Source organism: Puma concolor, chromosome C1 (genome assembly GCF_028749965.1).
Source record: "Puma concolor isolate L17-30 chromosome C1, mPumCon1.1.hap2, whole genome shotgun sequence".
Taxonomy (NCBI): domain Eukaryota; kingdom Metazoa; phylum Chordata; class Mammalia; order Carnivora; family Felidae; genus Puma; species Puma concolor.
Genome location: NC_141674.1, coordinates 375364 through 393675, shown reverse-complemented (window position 1 = coordinate 393675; position 18312 = coordinate 375364). Strand labels below are relative to the sequence as shown.

General features: G+C 58.2%; 1 protein-coding gene across 4 annotated transcripts; it reads left to right on the top strand.

The window, feature by feature from the left end:
* Positions 1 to 3061: 3061 nt before the first annotated feature.
* Positions 3062 to 18312, top strand: UBE2J2 (ubiquitin conjugating enzyme E2 J2). 4 transcript variants are annotated; one of them, XM_086715362.1, is made up of 7 exons: positions 3062 to 3217; positions 7674 to 7804; positions 10134 to 10174; positions 15397 to 15499; positions 15585 to 15723; positions 16071 to 16151; positions 16711 to 18312. In XM_086715362.1, the coding sequence occupies exons 2-7, from the start codon at positions 7674 to 7676 to the stop codon at positions 16993 to 16995; spliced, it is 780 nt and encodes a 259-aa protein (XP_086571488.1). In that variant the 5' UTR covers positions 3062 to 3217; the 3' UTR covers positions 16996 to 18312. The 4 variants fall into 4 exon arrangements, with proteins under 4 accessions (XP_086571488.1, XP_086571490.1, XP_086571489.1 ...); XM_086715364.1 differs by lacking the exon at positions 3062 to 3217 and adding an exon at positions 3239 to 3375; XM_086715363.1 differs by lacking the exon at positions 3062 to 3217 and adding an exon at positions 3382 to 3529.

Genomic DNA, 18312 nt, shown 5'->3' with positions numbered 1-18312 from the left:
TCCACTGAGGCTGGGTCTAGGGGTGCCAAGGAGTCCCCGTCCAGGCTGGGGCTCTCCTGGACACTGTCGGTGCTGGTGTTGCATGGGGCCCCCAGGCTCAGCTCATTCCTCCGTGGGTGGCCCTACCCTCGGGCAGCTCAGAGTCGGTCCTAGGAGATTCTGGTGTGACAGAAGTGAAGTCGAGCCCACGGCCTCTGTATGTGTGCTGGATTCCCGGTGGGCATGGGCGGGTGGGGGTCATCCTCCCTGGGCCTGGGGGCTGGCCCACCTGCTTCCAGGAGGGTGAGGGGCCTTCCCGGTGCAAATGCAGAGTCCCCTCACTCCCCCAAGCACTGACCACAGTGTTAAGCAGAGGCTCTGGCCAGCACAGAGGGGGCTCCCTGAGGTGCCTCCGGGCAGTTGGGGGTGGGTGGAGCTCAGGGTCTGCCCAGTGTTCCCACTGGAAGGGGTGGGGTGTGCACACTTCCTGCCTGGTCACCTCCAGGCTGGCTCTTTGGTACCCTCTCTTGAGCCCTGGTCCCATGGTCCCCTACTGGTCACATGCAACTGAGACCCTCAGGTCCTGCCCTGGGGCGGGGGTGGCAACCGGTGGTGGTGGTGGTGGTGGTGGTGGTGGTGGTGGTGGGGGGGGGGGGGGTGTTTTCTTGGCTCTAACCCTCTTGGCTTCCTGGCAGCTCTTCTGACATGGAGCATGGATCCTGGACCCAAGATGCTCAGGAGTGAGCATGGCCATCTTCTCCCTGCAGCTTGGCCATTGGCGGAAGTGGCAGTGGTTGGAAGGAAGTCTGGCAGGAAGGTTAGCTCCAGCTTCTTCTCCAGAAGGGTGGCTTTGGGGTTTGAGAAGGTCTCAGTTGTCGTTAACTGCCAGCCTAGCTGCCCACTCCTGCCTGACTGCTGAGGCCACCAGCTCTACGGCCAGAGTCCTGGGCAGCATGGGCCTTGTTGGCCCGGAGGGTAGCATAGGTGGGGCCGGTGGGCGAGGGTCTTGGCAGGACCTGGTGGCCACATCTGTCTCGGGAACCTTCTTCCTCAGGTGTGACTCAAGGGTGCTTGGTGATCAGGAGGTTGGGACTGATGCTGGGGGGGGTTCTGAGCTGAGCTTTTCCATCAAGATGCAACCCCACTGGCTCCCCCACTTTACACAGGGACCAACTGAGGCAGGAGAGTGCCTCTACCTGCCCGAGGACCCAGGCCCGTACCGCCACTGCCTATGCTCTGCAGGTGCGCGTGGGTGCGTGCCAGACACACCTGTGCTTGAACCCCAGGTGCCCTGGGGTAGCCTCCCTTACATAACTTTCCATGTGCTAAAAAGAGCTGGGTCCGCCCTGCATGGAGACGGCAGAGCTCTCGGAGGAGGCAGAGGAGTGAAGGCACAGGCACGATGCGCAGTGTCGCAGCAGGAGGCCAATCTCCAGAAACTGCCAGCCTCCCCACCAGGCAGGCAGGCCAGGACTGGGTGACGTGGTAGAAAGCGGAAGCAGGCTGGATTCCCACGGGTCGACTCACCTGGCAGCAGACTGGGGGACGATGGGCACTCCTTCTGGGTTCTGCCCAGGGCCTGGGGCCAGATCCTGCCTGAGATGCCCCGGGTGGGCCAGGGTCAAGGGTAAGCATGGCTGCCTGCCCTCTGCTGGCATCTGTTAATGGTTGTGTGATCAGTCACCTCGCTGACTTGTGGCCTGTACCAAGAGGCACTCAGGGGCTTGGTGAAGGGTTTGGAACACCAGCGTTGTCCCACAGAGCCATGCAGTCCGGCACGTGGTTTCCAGACCTGTCCAGGCTGATGATTACCACCTGCCTCATAGTCGATATGCAGCACTTCCCCTGAAACAACCTATGAGTGGATACCCCAGCCCCCGCTTGGCCCTGTCCCGGGTTTTCTCTCCGGGGAGGGCAGTAGGCAGTACGTATGCTGGCTTACTCAGCTGCCCAGCCCACCCCGCGTTCAGACACCAACTCTCCTACCTCCTGTGTGCTCACGTCCCTCCAAGCCTTCCCCCACGGCACTCTTGAGGAGCAGAGAGGGCCAGCCCCAGGCCTCTGCAATCAGGACCCTTTTGATGCTGGCCCTGGGAGCAGCAGCTGCACCTAACTGCTTCAGGCATACTCATGGTGGCCAGGCTCTGCCTCCCCCCCCCCCACCCCCAGGGCCAGGGAGGGGACTGTGGGAGCAGAAAGCAAGCCTCAGTGCAGTGTCCACTGTTGCATAATGACCCCATTCATGGGCTGGGTGGAAAATTCAGTTGGGGAAACAGTGAAACTATTTTTATGAGGCCAGCTCTCCCCATAGGCAGGGGCTGGACAGGCTTGCCCATGGCAGACCCCACCTGGCCCAGGTTCTGGCAGTGCTCCCCATCCCCATGCCTCACTGGTGGCCAGACAAGGAGATTCAGGACATGACTCTCAGGGGCCCTGGGCAGGTTCAGTTACTGATGGGGCCGGAGGATTCTAGCGCCTCCAGCTCTCTCCTGTTAAGTGGGCACGAGGACTGCGCTCCCCAGGCCGGATTGCTCCCATTCCGTGGAGGGTAGCATGGTGGGAGGGTCGGGGTCCCAGTGAACTCAAGGCGGAGTTCACGCCGGCACCTCCGGAGACACCCTTTGACGGAGCTTGTCTGTCTTCCTGGGATTGGCGCGCCCCGCTCTCGGCCAGGGTTCATGGGGAGGTAGTGGGCAGAGTGAGGGGATCCATCCGGGACCCCTGCGGCCGCTGACAACCCCTGGGGCCGCCCGCCGACAACGCTGTAGCGGAAAGATGCCCAGGAGGGCCTCGACGGCCTGACCAGATCAGCGGAGACACCGGAGGTCCGACCGCCCGGAGCTGCCCGCCGAAGCGCATGCGCCCACCGTCCCGCGGCCCCCGCCCCAAGGAGCTGCCCGCTAGTGCGCACGCGCCGACGCTCTCTCCCTTGCGGGGCGCGAGGCGGCAGCGAGATGCAGGCGACGTCCGCCCGGCCGGCTAGAGCGGCCACCCCGGGGCACGGCGCACCGGAATCGGAAGTGGGGGTGAGCACAGTTCCCCCGCCCGCCCCGTGAACGGCCATCTTGCAAGCTTAGGCGGCGGCGGTGGCGGTGGCGGAGGCGCTGCAGCGGTGCGGTGGGCTCGCTCCCGGCGCGGTGAGGCTCTCCGGCGCGGGCCACGCTCTTCCTTCCCTGCTCCGGTCTCGACCACGGCGAGCCTGAGCGCGGCGGCGGCCCACGCGCGGCGACGGGGAGAGGTGAGCGAGCGGCGCGGGCCTGAACCGGGGCTTCGGCCGCGCGTCCGCCCCGCCGGAACCGGCCCGCGCGGAGGGTACGGGGCCGCCGCGAGGCTTGTCGCCGTTCGATCTGCCGCTCGAGGGGCCCGGGCCTGGAGCTTCCGTGCGCGGAACCTGAGGTCGGTTACGGCGGGGCGCCCGGGGCTCCGGGCCGGGGTGGTCCTGCGGCCAGCTTGGGGATTTGGTTGGCCTCACGGCTGGGGCTCCCACGGAAGGCCCTCCTGTCAGTGGCACGCTTGCGGGCACCTCCAGGACTAGCCGGCATAGATCTTGGTTTGTAAATGTATTCTGGGAATTGGTGTTGGGGTGGCTGCCATCGAGCCCGCCGCTTCACCCGTAATCAGTACCCAAACTGTTTCGTAAATTCCAGCAGGAATGAGTGTCCTTAGGGTTATGCCTCTTGGGGTAGTAGCTGAGAGAAAATTCAGGCCGTAAGACTGGGAAGCTCCAGTCGGCTGGCTCCACCGTGGGCCTTGCCGACTAGCGCTCACGTTGGGCCCTGGGCCAGTTCCTGGTCTGTGCCGGCCCACTTTCCACCTCTGCCGGTTACCTGCACCCTCTCAGCTTCAAGAGACGTGAACTTGTAGCTCCTTTTTCACTGGATGCCACCTAGCTGGTCTGTATTTAATTCAAGTCCAGTTCCCAGCCACTTTCTGGGCCCAGGCATGGAACAGCCAAAGAGGGGTAAAGCCTGGTGGGAGTAGAGCTACTAAGTGCGTGAGAACACAGCGCAGCGATGGGCCAGGTGGGTACTGTGTTTGTTCCAGGTCAGTGAGACTTGGTGTAATCTGGCTTTAGTAGAAAGGAGCATCATTGGAACACTTGCTGTGTAGACTTCGGGCATGGTGCCTCGGGCTTGCGGTCAGCAGTCTGCTGTTTTCTGAAGTGTTGACCTGTGTGGCAGGTGCCTGAGTGGTAGTGGGACTGTCTCCACCGGCCCTGGGCCCCTATCCAGCCTGTGAAGCAATCCTGGTGGAGAAAGGAGAGACTTCCGTGAAAGGCTCGGGCTTGGGAGTGTCACGTGCCCATCTGGTCGGTCAGGCCAAGGTCTCATGCCACTTTGTCACCTGAATTACGCTTACTCAGAGTGGGAGAGAGGTGCGGAGAAGAGAGGAGCAGGGTGTTCGGGTGCTGGGCAGATGACAGGTGTGTCCGTGTGAGGCTGGCGGGACTCGCGGCCTGCCGGGCGTTGGTTCAGGCAGCGCTCCCTTACCTCCCGTGTGCTGACACTTCACTCCTGACATTTGTTTTCATGCTGCACCTTTTTCTTCCAACATAACGCTTTTCATGTTCCCCATCTGTGGGGATTTGCAGGGAACCTGAGACCTGCTTCACGGGTCTGTGCAGGTGCCGTAGACCAGAGGGGCCCCTGAGGGCACTGAGTGGGGCGAAGGAGGGGTCCTCAGGGAACTTTTTCTTTGTCCTGAACTGAGTAGTTGAATCATAAATGAGACTTTAAAGAATATGCTTTTGAGGGGCATCTGGGTGGTTAAGCGCCCGACTTTGGCTCAGGTCATGATCTTTCAGTTTGTGGGTTCAAGCCCCGCATCGGGCTCTGCGCTGACAGTGTGGGGCCTGCTGGGGATTCTCTCTCTCTCTCCACCTCTCTCTGCCCCTCCTGCACTTGTGCTTTTTCTTTCTCTCAACAATAAATAAACTTAAAAAAAAGTTGATACCTTTGAGAGCAAGAATGAGCGAAAAGTTTGTGACTGACCAGGCAGGATCTATTTATTTTGTGTGTCTGTCCTGTAAGCTTCATTAAGCACCCAGCCTTGCCACATAATTACGCACAAACACGGTGGTATTTGAATTGCCCAGGGAATTTTTTGCGTATTACAGAGTGTTAATTTTAGGGTGAACATTTAAAAAAATTTTCTAATGTTTATTCATTTTTGAGAGACAGAGACAGAGCATGAGCGGGGAAGGGGCAGAGAGAGAGGGAGACACAGAATCTGAAACAGGCTCCAGGCTCTGAGCTGTCAGCACAGAGCCCGACACGGGGCTCGAACTCACAAACTGCGAGATCCTGACCTGAGTGGAAGTCGGACGCTCAACCGGCTGAGCCATAGGGTGAACATGTAAAAGACACCCAACAAGTCCGGTGTGGCGGTTCTGCTTCCGGTGAGGTGAGCCACCTGGCCCCTTTGGCTTGGCCAGGAGCTTGGGGGCAGTGCTGCGAGGGAGAGCACTCCCTTCCCAGGCTGTCTGCAGCCTGCTCCTGCTTCTGCTCCTGCTGGCGCCTGGAGGGCACCTGTGTGGTGTGGAGCTGGGTCGCAGGGAGGCCTGTGGGGGCATTTGACTAGGGAAATGGGGGAGGCTCTTGAGGGACTCAGCTTTTGAGCTAGGCCAGGAAGGGCACAGGTGGGTTTTCTGCCAGTAGAGACCAGGCTGAGAGACAGCCGTAGGGTTAGGGTGAGGAGGGGGTTGGGAGTCAGACACTAGGAGGGCTCGTTGGGCTTCTTTGTGGGGGGCTTGGCAGGAAGGGGGAGGTGTTGTAGTTTGTCTGTTTGGCTGTGGGGAGATCTTGAAATGCTATGATCAGAACTGTGGGTGGAGAAAGTTAATCTGATTTAAGTGTACAGGGTGGACTGAAAAGGGGAGAATGGAAGCTGGGGGCCAGTGGCGAGTCTGGTGGTGCTTGATGGGAGAGGTGGTACGACCCTGCATTAGGGTGAGTGGAGTGGGAACAGGAGGAAAGGGTGGGCAATGACGTGTGCAGGAGGACCACTCTGCAGGCCCTGGGGTGTGGGAAGCACACCAAGCCCCGGCTGTAGTGCAGTGGGTTTAGTGCTCTGAGGGGAATCGAGCCAGCAAAGGGGCAGGAGTCCAGAGACCTCTGACCTGACGGATCGGAAGGAGCTGTGGCTGTTGCCAGGGAAATGAGCAAGCAAAGGCCCTGAGGTGGAGATGATGGGGGGCGGAGAGTGACTTCAGGTTTGTGCAGGCTGGCGGTCAGGGTCGAGATCCTGGCCGCTGATGTCCAGTGTGCTGGCAAGATGGCCTGAGATGGCTGAGTGGCAGCGTCAGTGGCGTGGAGGAGAGCAGGACAGGCATGGCTTCGATCTGCCACCACTCTAGCCTGGAAGCTGCTGTCCCTTCCCATTCCCGCATACCCCCATGTGTCCTCTGTCTCTGTCATATTTTAGACTGGCAGCTTTCACACTTTATTTTTAGCAGCAGAACTTTTTTGCCTTGCTGTCTTAGGGGAAAGTTCTGCATGCAGAGTACATCAGGCTGAGCTGCTCCAATGCCTGTGAGGGTGGGGAGCTCTGTCTTCTCTCTCACCATCACTCCCCTCTGCCTCCTAGCATCACTGAGGTGTCCCAGGCTCCACCCCCCCACCCCCTGAGCCAGGCCGTTTCTTCTCTTGAATGATGGCTGCGACCTCACTCCTGGTCCTCAGCCTTCAGTGCTGTCCGGTCCCTCCCGTGCCATCTCATCTGTCTCATGCTGTCCCCTTCAAGCTCTGCTAACCTGTCCCAAGTGATCCAACAGAAAATCTGGTCTCTCTTAAGACTTGGACCTAAAAACTTTCTGCAGTGCTGTTGGCTGCGTGGCCTTGCCTCCCTGGTCAGCCTTGTCAGCCACCATTGACTGTGCTGTGGCTCCTTACACAGTGGCCCAGTGCCCTTCCCTGGACCCGTGATGCTGTCTGAAGCCTCTGCCCGTGTCCTTAGCTCTGATCAGGAGGGTGCTCCTTTTGCCTCTTCCCAGTGTGAATGTCAGACTTTCAGGGCCCCCCATCTTTCTCCAGTCTCCCCTGTTCCTCCCATCCATTTTGTTTTTTAGTTACTTTTTTTTAAAGTAATTTTGTGAGACAGCACTCATGCAGGTGGGGGAGGGGCACACAGAGAGAGAGAATCCTAAGTGGGGCTCACACTGTGGGGTCATGACCTGAGACGAATCAAGGGTCAGATGCTTAACCGACTGAGCCACCCAGGTCCCCCGTCCTCCCATCGACTTTTGAGCAGTAGTAGATATGTTGGAAAATGTTTAACAACAGGCTTTTGTTGGGGGCTGGTTTGGGGTGCATCCTGATTTCTGTGGTGTAAACATTTCATTAGCACAGAGCGCAGGAGCACCAGGCCATGCTGGCCTCAGCACACAGGTCCTTAGGACCCTTTAAATTCGAGGTCTTTCTCCCGGGTAGGTTCTTTGAGGACGGAAGCGGGGCTTTGGTTTTGTTTCATTTTTTTATCTTTGACCTGGTGTTACATAAACGAAGGTTGTGGGGGGCAGACCCCCAAGGAGACTCGTCGAGTCCTGCTGGTGTGGGGGTGGGCGGCAAGTCAGGACAGCCCGCAGGCCTGGCTTCTGGGTGGCTGGGCTTAACCTCGTGGGACTGTTGAAGCTGTCTGTGGCTGAGGAGGCAGGGCGTGTCTGTCGTTCTTTGGAAACAGACGTTTGCTTTCCCTAGATGAGCAGCAGCAGCAATAAAAGAGCTCCGACGACAGCGACCCAGAGGCTGAAACAGGACTATCTTCGCATTAAGAAGGACCCGGTGCCTTACATCTGTGCTGAGCCCCTCCCTTCCAATATCCTTGAATGGTAAGGCTCCACGTGACCATTCACCCCACGCCGACTGTCACCTGGGTTCTCTGCTCGCTTGATGGGGAGGCCCTGGTGCTCCTGTCCTGTCGTGGCATTGGGAAGGGTGCATCTGTCTGTACCGCTTTCAGACGCGGGCAGGCTGAGGCCTACGGATGAGGCCTGGTTGTCTTCCTGATGGGCGGCGGCTGGGGCCACCATGGGGTCTTCCTTGACCTCTGTCCCCTGGGTCTGGAGAGAGCACGCTGGGGAGCGCCTCTCAGGTGGGTCTGTGGGATCCATAGGGGAGGCTTCGGGGCACGTCATAGGTCTCACGGCTGTTGGTGGAGAAGTTGCATTTCTAGACTCTCCTTTTGCTCTTTGCATCTTGGTGCTGTAGAGTGGCCTGTCCTGTCTTAGAGAGTTTGTGACAGAGGGTCAGGGGCCCTGATGCTTGGGTTCCTGGCGCTGGCTGGGGCAAGTGCTTGGTAGCCCTGGCCGACGTAACAGGCTCTGAGCCTCACGCACACTTGCTATATAGTGACTTTCAGGCTGTGCTCAGGTGTGGCCTTAGGAGGTTACGTGCTTCTACGGAAATGCTGCCCTTAGCAGATTTATCGGTTCTGTGGGAAGTAAAGTGTAGGGTTGAGATAGTAAGCATTTTCTGTGTGAAGGGTATTTTGTCCAGAGAAAAGGAATTTAACTGAGTTAAAAGCTGTTTTTTAGATTGGACAGGTGTTTGGACAGATGTTCACGGGTTCTGGATCTACCTTCCTCAGCTTGGGGAGGAGGGGCTGCTCTGGCAGGTGAGGGAGGGTTTTCAGGGTGAAAAGGGCCGCGCGGGACTGAGGCTTTGGGGTTACAACAGAGCTTCCCCGGCCCCCTGAATTGGCAGATGGAGGGACAGCTCCCACAGCAGTCGCAGGGTCGTCCTCGTTGTTTGGGGAGCCTCTCTGCCTGTGAGTTCAGATCTCCAGGTTCAGTCATTCACAAGGAGGATCGATCGCTGAGATTTGTTTCCATGGAAAACCAGCAAAATTAGCAAAGGGACAGACAGTGCGCTGGAGTCGGAGTCCATAGGAGACCGACACGAGCCCCCCCAGCCCTGCTGTGACCACACACATGAGGTGCTGTCCCCCAGGGAAGCCTATCAGAGACCCAGGACGCAAGATTGCCAGTTGGAGCAGGTCATGTGCCTCTGCCCGGCACCTCCCAGTGTTCCAGACCCCCAGCAGGGAGGCTGCCTTCCTTCTAGCACGATCCATGTTGTATCGTTGGCATAAACAGTTTATGTTGCATCAGGGTGGTGAGCCCCTCTCCCCACTCTGGAATCCAGTTCCCAGACTGGCTGGGGACAGTCGTGTCCGGCCTGCTGGCTGGGCTCTATCACCTGCTGGGGGTGTCCCCCGAGTGCCGTGCTGCTTGGCCACTCAGGCCGCTGGGCTCTCTGCTCTTGCTCGCTGCCCCTACCCAGTGTTCCCAAACTGGACCCCGGAATTGGGAGCAGTGACAAATTAAGGCCACGTTCCTGGGTGTGTCACGTGCTTAAGGTCTGAGGCTTGTTCCTGGTCCACCAACACAGGATGGCAGTGTTTGTGGAGTAAAACATATCAGCTGGCATGTGTTTCATCCACGACGTTCAAGTGGCATTTGTGGGAAGAGGGGTTTCCGAAGGGATGCTTAGTGACGTGCTAACAGCTGTGTCTGATTGGCTCTGCGTTCTCTTTCGTGCTTTTCTCTTATATTTGAAAATGCTTAAGTCCACGCACCTCTTGACGTGCGGCCGAAGCTCCTTATTTGCATGGGAGAGTGGAATCTGTGAGTGCCGCCGCTCGTGGTCTGAAGCACGTGGGTCCACCTGGGCTTGGGCTCTGTGTGAGGACTTCAGTGACAGTTACAGGCTATCCCTGTTCTCCTGCGTGAGGCCAGCTGCTCTGAGGTCACACGTCTGCTTCTTCTAGAACATCAACACTGGGGGACACAGAGCCACCTCATGTCACCAGCCGTTCCCCGCTTGGCCTACTTCGTGATATTTGGGCACACTGAGAAGTGCAAGTTTCTAAGTACATCTCAAGAATGTGTGTGAAATTAGCATTTGAAAATTTGTTCTGGACTTTCATGGTTAGAGAGTGTTAGTTTCTTAGGTGTCGCAGGCACGAAAGTACTTTGTGGAGGACGTGAAAGACACAGTTCCTAAGACCCCGTTAGGAGTGCGTAGACCACAGCACAAGTTCCCCTGGGATGTTCGCACGTCTGGTTTCGGCTGGACCCCACACCCCGGCCGCGGAGGGACTCAGAACTCGGAGTGTTTGCCGTCCCTAAAGCCAGCTCATTTTCTTCTCTCCCTCAGGCACTATGTGGTCCGAGGCCCAGAGATGACTCCTTATGAAGGTAAGTCAGTCTTCAGTCTGAGCGAGGGGAACAAGAGACCTTTTTGTCTTCTGAACAGACCTCTCCTGTCAAGCACTCCGTGTCTGTGACTCACGCTCTAGTCTGCATGTCCGTTAGTAACATTGCACTTGCTTGGAGTCTGTCCTCGTTGCTTCAGATCCTAAAGCGGTTTAGTCTTCAGGGGCTTTCTGTGAGTCTCAGAGGTTACCCAGCCTCTGACGTGAGTGGGGCCAGAGCCGGAAGACAGACCTGGTAAGCCGTGCAGTGCAGCCATTTTCTCCTGCTGCGTTCAGACCCGCACGAATGTTGTCGGGAAAGAAAGCCGTGGTTGTCGAGCGCTCGCTCTGCCGAGCCCTCTGAGCCACGTGGTAGCCCCTTCGTGTGGATGGGGCCCCGAGGCTCACGGGGAGGGTGCAGGGTCTGCCCTGGCACAGCCGGGCACCTCTGCTCTCCTTGTGCTGCCGGGGCTGACCTGGTGATGCTGCCCAGTGTCCTCTGGTGTCATTTACAAAGTAGACCTGGGATTTTTCAGTCAGCGGGTCGGGGGCCTACAGGGAGCCTGGCACCAGCCTCAGGGTTCAGGCCAGGTCGGGGGATGAGCCGTGGTGGGGCAAGCCCAGGGCAGAGCTGTGGCCGGGCTGTACCTTCGGCTCTCCAGCCACTGGGTCCTCACTTTGAGTGGCATCTGCCTCCACGTGGGGCTTTTGCGTAAGAGTTCACTGGAAGAGAGTCCGGCTGCTGGAGAAGCACATTCGAGACCCACTGCTCTGGACCATGAGGGGAAAGCTGTGGGTGGGGGTGGGTGGTTAAGAGTGGAACTGGCCTGGCTCTCTTGAAGGTGGTTTGGCACGTGTGTCACCAGCCTTATGAGGACTCTCCTTTGACACAGGAGTCTCTGTTCTGGGAAGACGTGTCCTGGGGAAACAGGTGCAGAAGCCTTTCTGTAGGGTGGGTGTGTTAATAGTGTCACACCGGGGGCCGCCCGAGTGTCCGGCAGCGGGGTGTGGGCTTGATGGGCTTGTGGTGGGGTTCCTAGAAAAGCAGCAGCAGATGGGCTTCAGGGCAGCCTGGACAGGTCATAATTAAAATGCCTGTTAAGGAGGTGCCTGGGTGGCTCAGTCGGTTAAGTGTCCGACTTCGGCTCAGGTCATGATCTCACGGTCCGTGAGTTTGAGCCCCATGTCGGGCTCTGTGCTGACAATTCAGAGCCTGGAGCTGCTTCGGATTCTGTGTCTCCCTCTCTCTCTGCCCTTCCCCTGCTTGCTCTATCTCTCTCTCAAAATAAATAAACATTAAAAATTAAAAAAAAAGAGGGGCGCCTGGGTGGGTCAGTCGGTTGAGCGTACGACTTCGGCTCCGGTCGTGATCTCGTGGTTTGTGAGTTCGAGCCCCGCGTCGGGCTCTGTGCTGACAACTCAGAGCCTGGAGCTGCTTCGGATTCTGTGTCTCCCTCTCTCTCTGCCCTTTCCCCACTTGCACTCCATCTTTCCTTCTCTCAAAAAGAATAAACATTAAAAAAAAAATACTTGTTAAATACATGTGTGTTTCTAACAAACTAGGAATGAGCATTTTTTTTCTCACAAGTGGGATTTTAAGGTTTTTTTTTTAATAGTTTTAATATTTTTCCAATAAATTGTGAACATTTAGTAATTTTGTAACCAGGCCTGTTGCTGCTGGAAGTGAACCTGGACAGGGGTGGAGGTGGCGGGGGTGTGGGAAGGGCAGGCCCTGAGTGGCTTGGGACCGCAGGAGACCACCCCCCCCCCCAACCCCCAGACCCAACCCTGTCACCAGGGCTTCTTTATGTGTGGTCCTGCCCTGTGTATCTCCCTGCTGGTCATGGCCTTCAGGCTGTCTCCTCAGAGACCAGCTTTTCCTGCTGTTCCTCCTTCCCCTTCTTTCTTCTTTCCCTCCCCCTCCTTAGCCTTCTCTCCCTCCATTGCCTGCCTCCCTCTTGCCCCTCAGCACCTGCTCCTGTCTCTTCCCCTGCTGCCCATCCTCTCTTGCGCTCAGGGCCGCACTCTGCACTCTGTAGCCCTGCCTTCTGCTGACCATTCTCCTCAGGGTCGATGAGGGGCCCCCTGAATTGTCAATCCGAGGGATGGCTCTCCGGCCTCGGTGTCTGGGGTTCTGTGGACTTTGATGGTGTGGGCTCCTTCCTCCACACTTGCTCCTTCTCTGGCTTCTGGATGTTCCGACCCCTCCTTCTCAGTCTCTCATGGCTCTGCACCCTGGCCATGTCCGTTCGGCTCGGCATTGGTTGAGCACCGACCCTGTCCTTGCTCTGGGCTCTGCGCCCACGCTACTGCTGGCAGATTCCAGGCGCACCGATCCTGACGGTTCAGAAGTGGCTTCCCGCTGGTACAGGCGTTGCTGAGGATTCTCTCTGAATCGATCTGTGGATTTTACCCGATCCTGTCAAAGTCCTGGCACAGTTTTTTGTAGACGTACACAAATTTATTCTGAGATTTGTATTGTAAAACGTACACGGAAAGGCAGAGGACCCAGAGCAGTTGAAACAAGAACAGAGTGGGAGGAGTCAGTCTGCCTGGCTTTGAGATGCCTGAGCTTCGGTGAGCCGAGTGTGGAGGGAAATGCGGGTCAGTGGAACAGAGAACCCAGGAGCTGCTTGGCACCGCCGTGGCCCACGGATCTTTTGTTGTTGCTGCAACGGAGTTGCAGAAGCCGTTCAGTGGAGGAGGTGCTTGGTGCAACATCGTCCCTTCCCGGGCACCGTCCTCCCTGGCCTCTCTCCGGGGCCACCGTGCTCTCTGGGGTTTCCGCCCCCAGGGCTCGGTCAGGGCTGTGCTCGTCGCTCGTCTGCCTGTGGACGCTTGGAATGAAGGATGTGGGAGCTGCTGGCGTGGGGGTGCGTGCGCTTCTTCTCTGCACTCCCCAAGGGCTTGACCTCTGGGTGAGGCTCCGCCCTCCCACGTCCCCTGCTTTGCCTCCTTACCTCTCAGGATGAGCCTCCCCCACAGACCCTCCCGGAGTTCATCTCGTACGCTTGACGTTGCACGTCTGGCCGTGGGGGTTGCGTGCGTCTGCGGTCCGGCGTGCGCCGCCCGCCTTGCGGTCGCTTCCCTGGTTTGCGCGGCAGCCGTCTGCTCCCTGTGCGGTTGCCTCTCTGCGCGGCTCCTGCCGAGCGAGCCCTTCCCTCGGAGGGTAGCAGGCGTTGGCCGGCTTTTCACCTGGCGTCTCTCGGGTGGACACAGGAGGCGGGGCTGCCGGGTCAGAGTGGGTGTTGACGTTCACGGGCTCGCCGCGAGGCCGCATCCTCCTGCCCACCTGCCCTCCGCTGCGCTGCGGACGGAGCCGTTTCCTGAGCGGCCAGCTCCAAGCGCACGTCGGCCGGGCCTGCTTCCTCTTGAGAAAAGCACCTGTTGGTATCTCTTGCTTATTTGCCAGTTGGGCTTTTCTCAGCGATTTCGGCTGACTGTGCCTCGAGTGTCGTTCATAGTGCTAGTTTCTCGCTCGGGGGCCCGTCTGGCTGTTGAGTCGGCCTCACGGGGGACACTCGCTCACGTCATCCCTCCGGTCCTGGCAGAGCTTGGAGTGGGAGACGGCACTCACGTGAGGCGGCCGGGGCGCTACGACCCGTACGAGACGTGGGGAGGCCCGACCCGAGTGGCGTGAGAGCAGACGTGTGTGGTGCGTCCCGGTCCTTGAGGTGGGGCCCCACCCAGGGTGCTGGGGACGGCAGGGGGCCCGGGTGGAGGACAGGGCGGCATTCCTGAAGCCTCGCTGCGCAAGCACGCACGTGCACGCGCATCACTGGGTGTCCGGTCAAGTCACGTCCCGTGTCGCCTGCCTGCATTGGGCCCGGGGCTTTGCGTTTCCAGTAGGCTCCCAGGTGCAGCCCCGAGAGAAGGGTGTGAGGTGAGGTAGCCCGTGGGACCGTGAGCCGAGTGGGCAGGGGCGAGAGCCTTGAGGCCCGTGAGGTCATCCCAAGTGAGCAGTTTGGATCGGTTTGGAGGCGTGGCCAACAGGGCTTGCTGGTGGAGGAGGTGTGAGGTGATGGCGGTGGGTGGGGGCAGGGAGGCAGCGGGGCCTCCCAGATTTTGGTGTGAGCGGCTAAGAGGGTGGAGTTGCTGTTCGAGGGAAATGGGTATTGTGTCTTGGACCTGTCCGGGCAGTGTCGCCCGGATGGTCAGCCCGTGGGTCAGCAGTGGTGGGAGGAGCCCCAGACGGCCAGGTGCAGGTGCCAGTTGGAGATATCCCTGTGTCACGTGAGCCTGAGGACCCAGAAGTGTGAGGGGTCAGGGAGGGCACCAGAAGAGCCAGCGGCCAGTGCTCGGGGCAGTGGGACGGGAGTGGGGAGCCAAGGTGGGGTGGTGCCCAAGGAGGCAGGGGGCGTGGTTGTGAGGTACGGGGCGGGCTCTGCTGATCTCCGTGTCGGATTTGGGGGACCGCGGTGGGGGCAGGAACCTCGGCAGGGTGGACCTGGATGTAGCCCTCAAGGGGTTTTACATAAAGGAGGGTGAGCGGCTGGCAGGAGGGGGAGTGAGGTGGGGTCAGGTGTGGTGTTGTGTTTTTTTTTTTAAACATTCATTTGTGAGAGACAAAGACCCAGCACGAGTTGGGGAGAGGCAGGGACAGGGGGAGACGGAGAATCCCATGCAGGCTCCACATTGTCAGCACAGAGCCCGATGCAGGGCTCAGGCCCACGAACTGTGATATCGTGACCTGGGCCGGAGTCAGATGCTTAACCGGCTGAGCCACCCAGGCGCCCCTGGTTTTTGTTTTTCTGAGATGGGAGAATCATATGATGGCAGTTGGTTGCTGCAGGGTGTCATTCGGTGGAGAAGGAGAGACCAGGAGTGCGGGAGAGGGGTCTGGAATAGGGGTGACCTCAGCCGACCTGCTCAGGGGTGGGCGAGAGGACCCAGTGAGGAGCTGGGTACGGCTTTTCCTCTGAGGCTCTGTTCTCAGTGACAGGGGGCCCGGGAAGGGTGAGCAGGGTTGTGCATGTGGGGCAAGGGCCACTCTTGATTTGTGGTCATGAGCCCCCAGTGAGACTGCCAGCAAGATGCTCGTGTTCCGGGGGTGGTCAGCCGCTGGGCCCGGGATGAGGGGGGCGGCGCTGGCAGGGTGGGGGCAGAGTGGGAGACTGAGGGTCGTGGCACCAGCCTGAGGGCTGGAGCGGAGCTTGGTGCCTGGGGCTGCCCCCACAGGGGGTGCACTGTAGACCGTGACAAGGCTCTTTCTCTGTTTTGCTATAGGTGGCTATTACCATGGAAAACTAGTTTTTCCCAGAGAATTTCCTTTTAAACCTCCTAGTATTTATATGATCACACCCAATGGAAGATTCAAGTGCAATACAAGGTAAGGCATTTCTGCCGTGCTTCTCAAGTGTGAATGTGGTCATGACGAGTGTGTGTGCTCTGTTGAGTGGGTCCCTTTCTTGCAGGCTGTGTCTTTCGATCACGGATTTCCACCCAGACACGTGGAACCCGGCCTGGTCCGTCTCCACCATCCTGACTGGGCTCCTTAGCTTCATGGTGGAGAAGGGCCCCACCCTGGGCAGTATAGAGACGTCGGACTTCACGGTGAGGGGTGGAGAGCACGGCTCGCACGTTGGGGGGCTCCCGCTCATGTCCTCGGCAGTGGGAAGAGCAGGCCGGGCTTCCCTCCAGGGACAGCACGGTGTCTGGTCCTTGTCGAGTGGTCTTTATTTTCTTATCGTCTAAGTGGGAACTAAGTTTCATGTTGTTAATTGATGATAGTGAAAGACGAATAAGCCTCAATGAGGCTGAATTAGTTTGTGGTGAACGGCAAGTTTATCGAGTGCTTTCAGCAACACGAAGACAACAGCTTTTGAGGATAAAATGCGTGTAGAATGTGAAAGAGTTGAAATTAATCTTCAGGCTGATATTTCCCTTCTGTTTCTTCCTAGAAAAGACAGCTGGCGGCGCAAAGTTTAGTGTTTAATTTAAAAGACAAAGTCTTCTGTGAATTATTCCCTGAAGTCGTGGAGGTAAGGCACAGATGCCGGCGGTCCGTTTTGCGATGCCCTCGCCAGGAGCACTTCCAGACTTGATTCTTCCGGAGAGAGAACTGTGCTGCCGTGTGTCCCTTTGCTGCACACACACAGCACACAGGGCGCCTGTTCTCACACGCACCTGTAGGTGCTGACTGGCAGGTGCAGCCCTGCCCCCCTCCTCAGGGCGCAGGGCTCCTCGGGTGGGCTGCTGGGCTGTGGGGAAGGGCCTGCCAAGAGGGGCTGGCATGAACCCTCATCTTCGCTCTGGAGCAGGGTAGGCCGCACCCAGGTCGAGGCCACAGTGATTCTGTGTCGCTTGGACCTGCTCAGTCTAGGCTCTGAGCGGCGCAGGCTTGGTGTTTTTGACGAGTCCCTGGGTCCCCTCATCTGTTAAACAGAGTTAAGAGCGCCTCCCGCTTCCGAGGGTGAGTGTCGGGCCGGTGACCACTGGCCTCCCAGGCAGGATCTTTGTGGTGGATCTTAGGACCCTCCCTTGTCCTAAAGGAAGCAGTTTATTTCGACCAAGCCTTGTTCCTTTCTGTTTTTATCTTAGGAAATAAAACAAAAACAGAAAGCTCAAGACGAACTCAGTAGCCGACCCCAGGCTCTCCCCTTACCAGACGTGGTTCCAGACGGGGAAACACACCACGGTCAGAATGGGCTTCAGCTCCTCAACGGGCACGCGCCGGGGGCCGGGCCGCACCTCGCGGGCCTCCAGCAGGCCAACCGGCACCACGGACTCCTGGGCGGCGCCCTGGCGAACTTGTTTGTTATAGTTGGGTTTGCAGCCTTCGCCTACACGGTCAAGTACGTGCTGAGAAGCATAGCGCAGGAGTGAGCCCCGCGCCACAGCCGGCAGAGGTGGTCGAACCGAGGGCACCGCGCCCGAGCTCGCCATGGGCTGGCTGGACGTGCCGCCAGGCGCAGGGTGGACCTGCCTGACTTCTGGGGTTAGCTTTTTAAAAACCTTTAAAAGGAAGAAAAAAACCAAAGCGTGTAATTTGGATTTAGAGGAGGTGCAAGATTCTCCGCTCCCTGTCCTCGCCCTGGGGTCTGTTGGGAACCATGGAGCTTGGGTGTCGAGGAGGGACCTCATGCTTTGGTTTTATAGCTTAATCTCCTGTATCGTCTTTCGGACCTGTTTTAGTAAACTTGTTTTTCATTTTACTAGATTTGGTCACTTAAAAATACAAAACTCGATTAGCAAATACTCTGTGTGCAATTCTTGGTCCAGTGGAGCCCTGGCTCACCAGGCAGGAGCAGTTCCCACAGCTGTGCCTGGCCAGGGGGCCCAGGGGCCTGGCCAGGGGGCCCAGGGGCTGGCCAAGGACGGCCACGGATGGGGGTCCAGGAGACGTGGGGGTTTGGCCTCAGCGTTTGAAACGTGTTTGCATTCTCTTGGAAAGAAACAATCCTTCCTAGGAAAGTGGGTTCTTGTTTTGCTGAAGTTGAAATTCCACATCCGCTTGATGTCTGACCACAAGGTGGCGTCCTTTGTTCAAAGAGCCACCCTATCCTCTGCGGTCCCGAAGGCTGCTTTCAGTTTACCCCCCCCCCCCTTTCCTCCACACCTATGCCAGGCTGGGCTCCCCACTGCCACCTCCAGGTTCCTGGCTACTGCAGGGGTGACCTTTGGTACCCACAGGACATTTCCTCTGACCCCAGCAGCCCCATGGAGTTCTGCACCTGACAGGCTCCCCTCACACTTGGCCCAGATCTTGGGTGTACCCTGAAGATAGGCTCCTGTGTTCCTTTTCACAGCTGCTCCCTGTCCGGTGTGGGCTCTTCCCCTAGAAGACCACACGCAACTGGGCATCAAGAGGAGGTGAAGGCTGCCCCGGGAGGACTGGCCTGAGTTGCGGGCGGGGCTGGTGGGGTTAAGCAGGCTCCCTGGGTCGCTGATGTCTTCCGTTAAGCGCCTGCTTGATCGTTTCCCTTGCACGTTATTTGGAAGCACTGTGTCTGTGAGTCATGGGCTGAGGTGCTGTGATTTCACTCCAGAGGCCAGAGGGGGCTTCAGGTGCAGCCACGCGCTTGTACATCTTCGACTTTGGGTTTTGATCAGTTTATTTAAAATTGCCCTATAATTTACCACTTGTGTGTATTTAACCCACTCGTGTGAAAAAAAATCTTTCATTATATCTTTGTTCCTAAA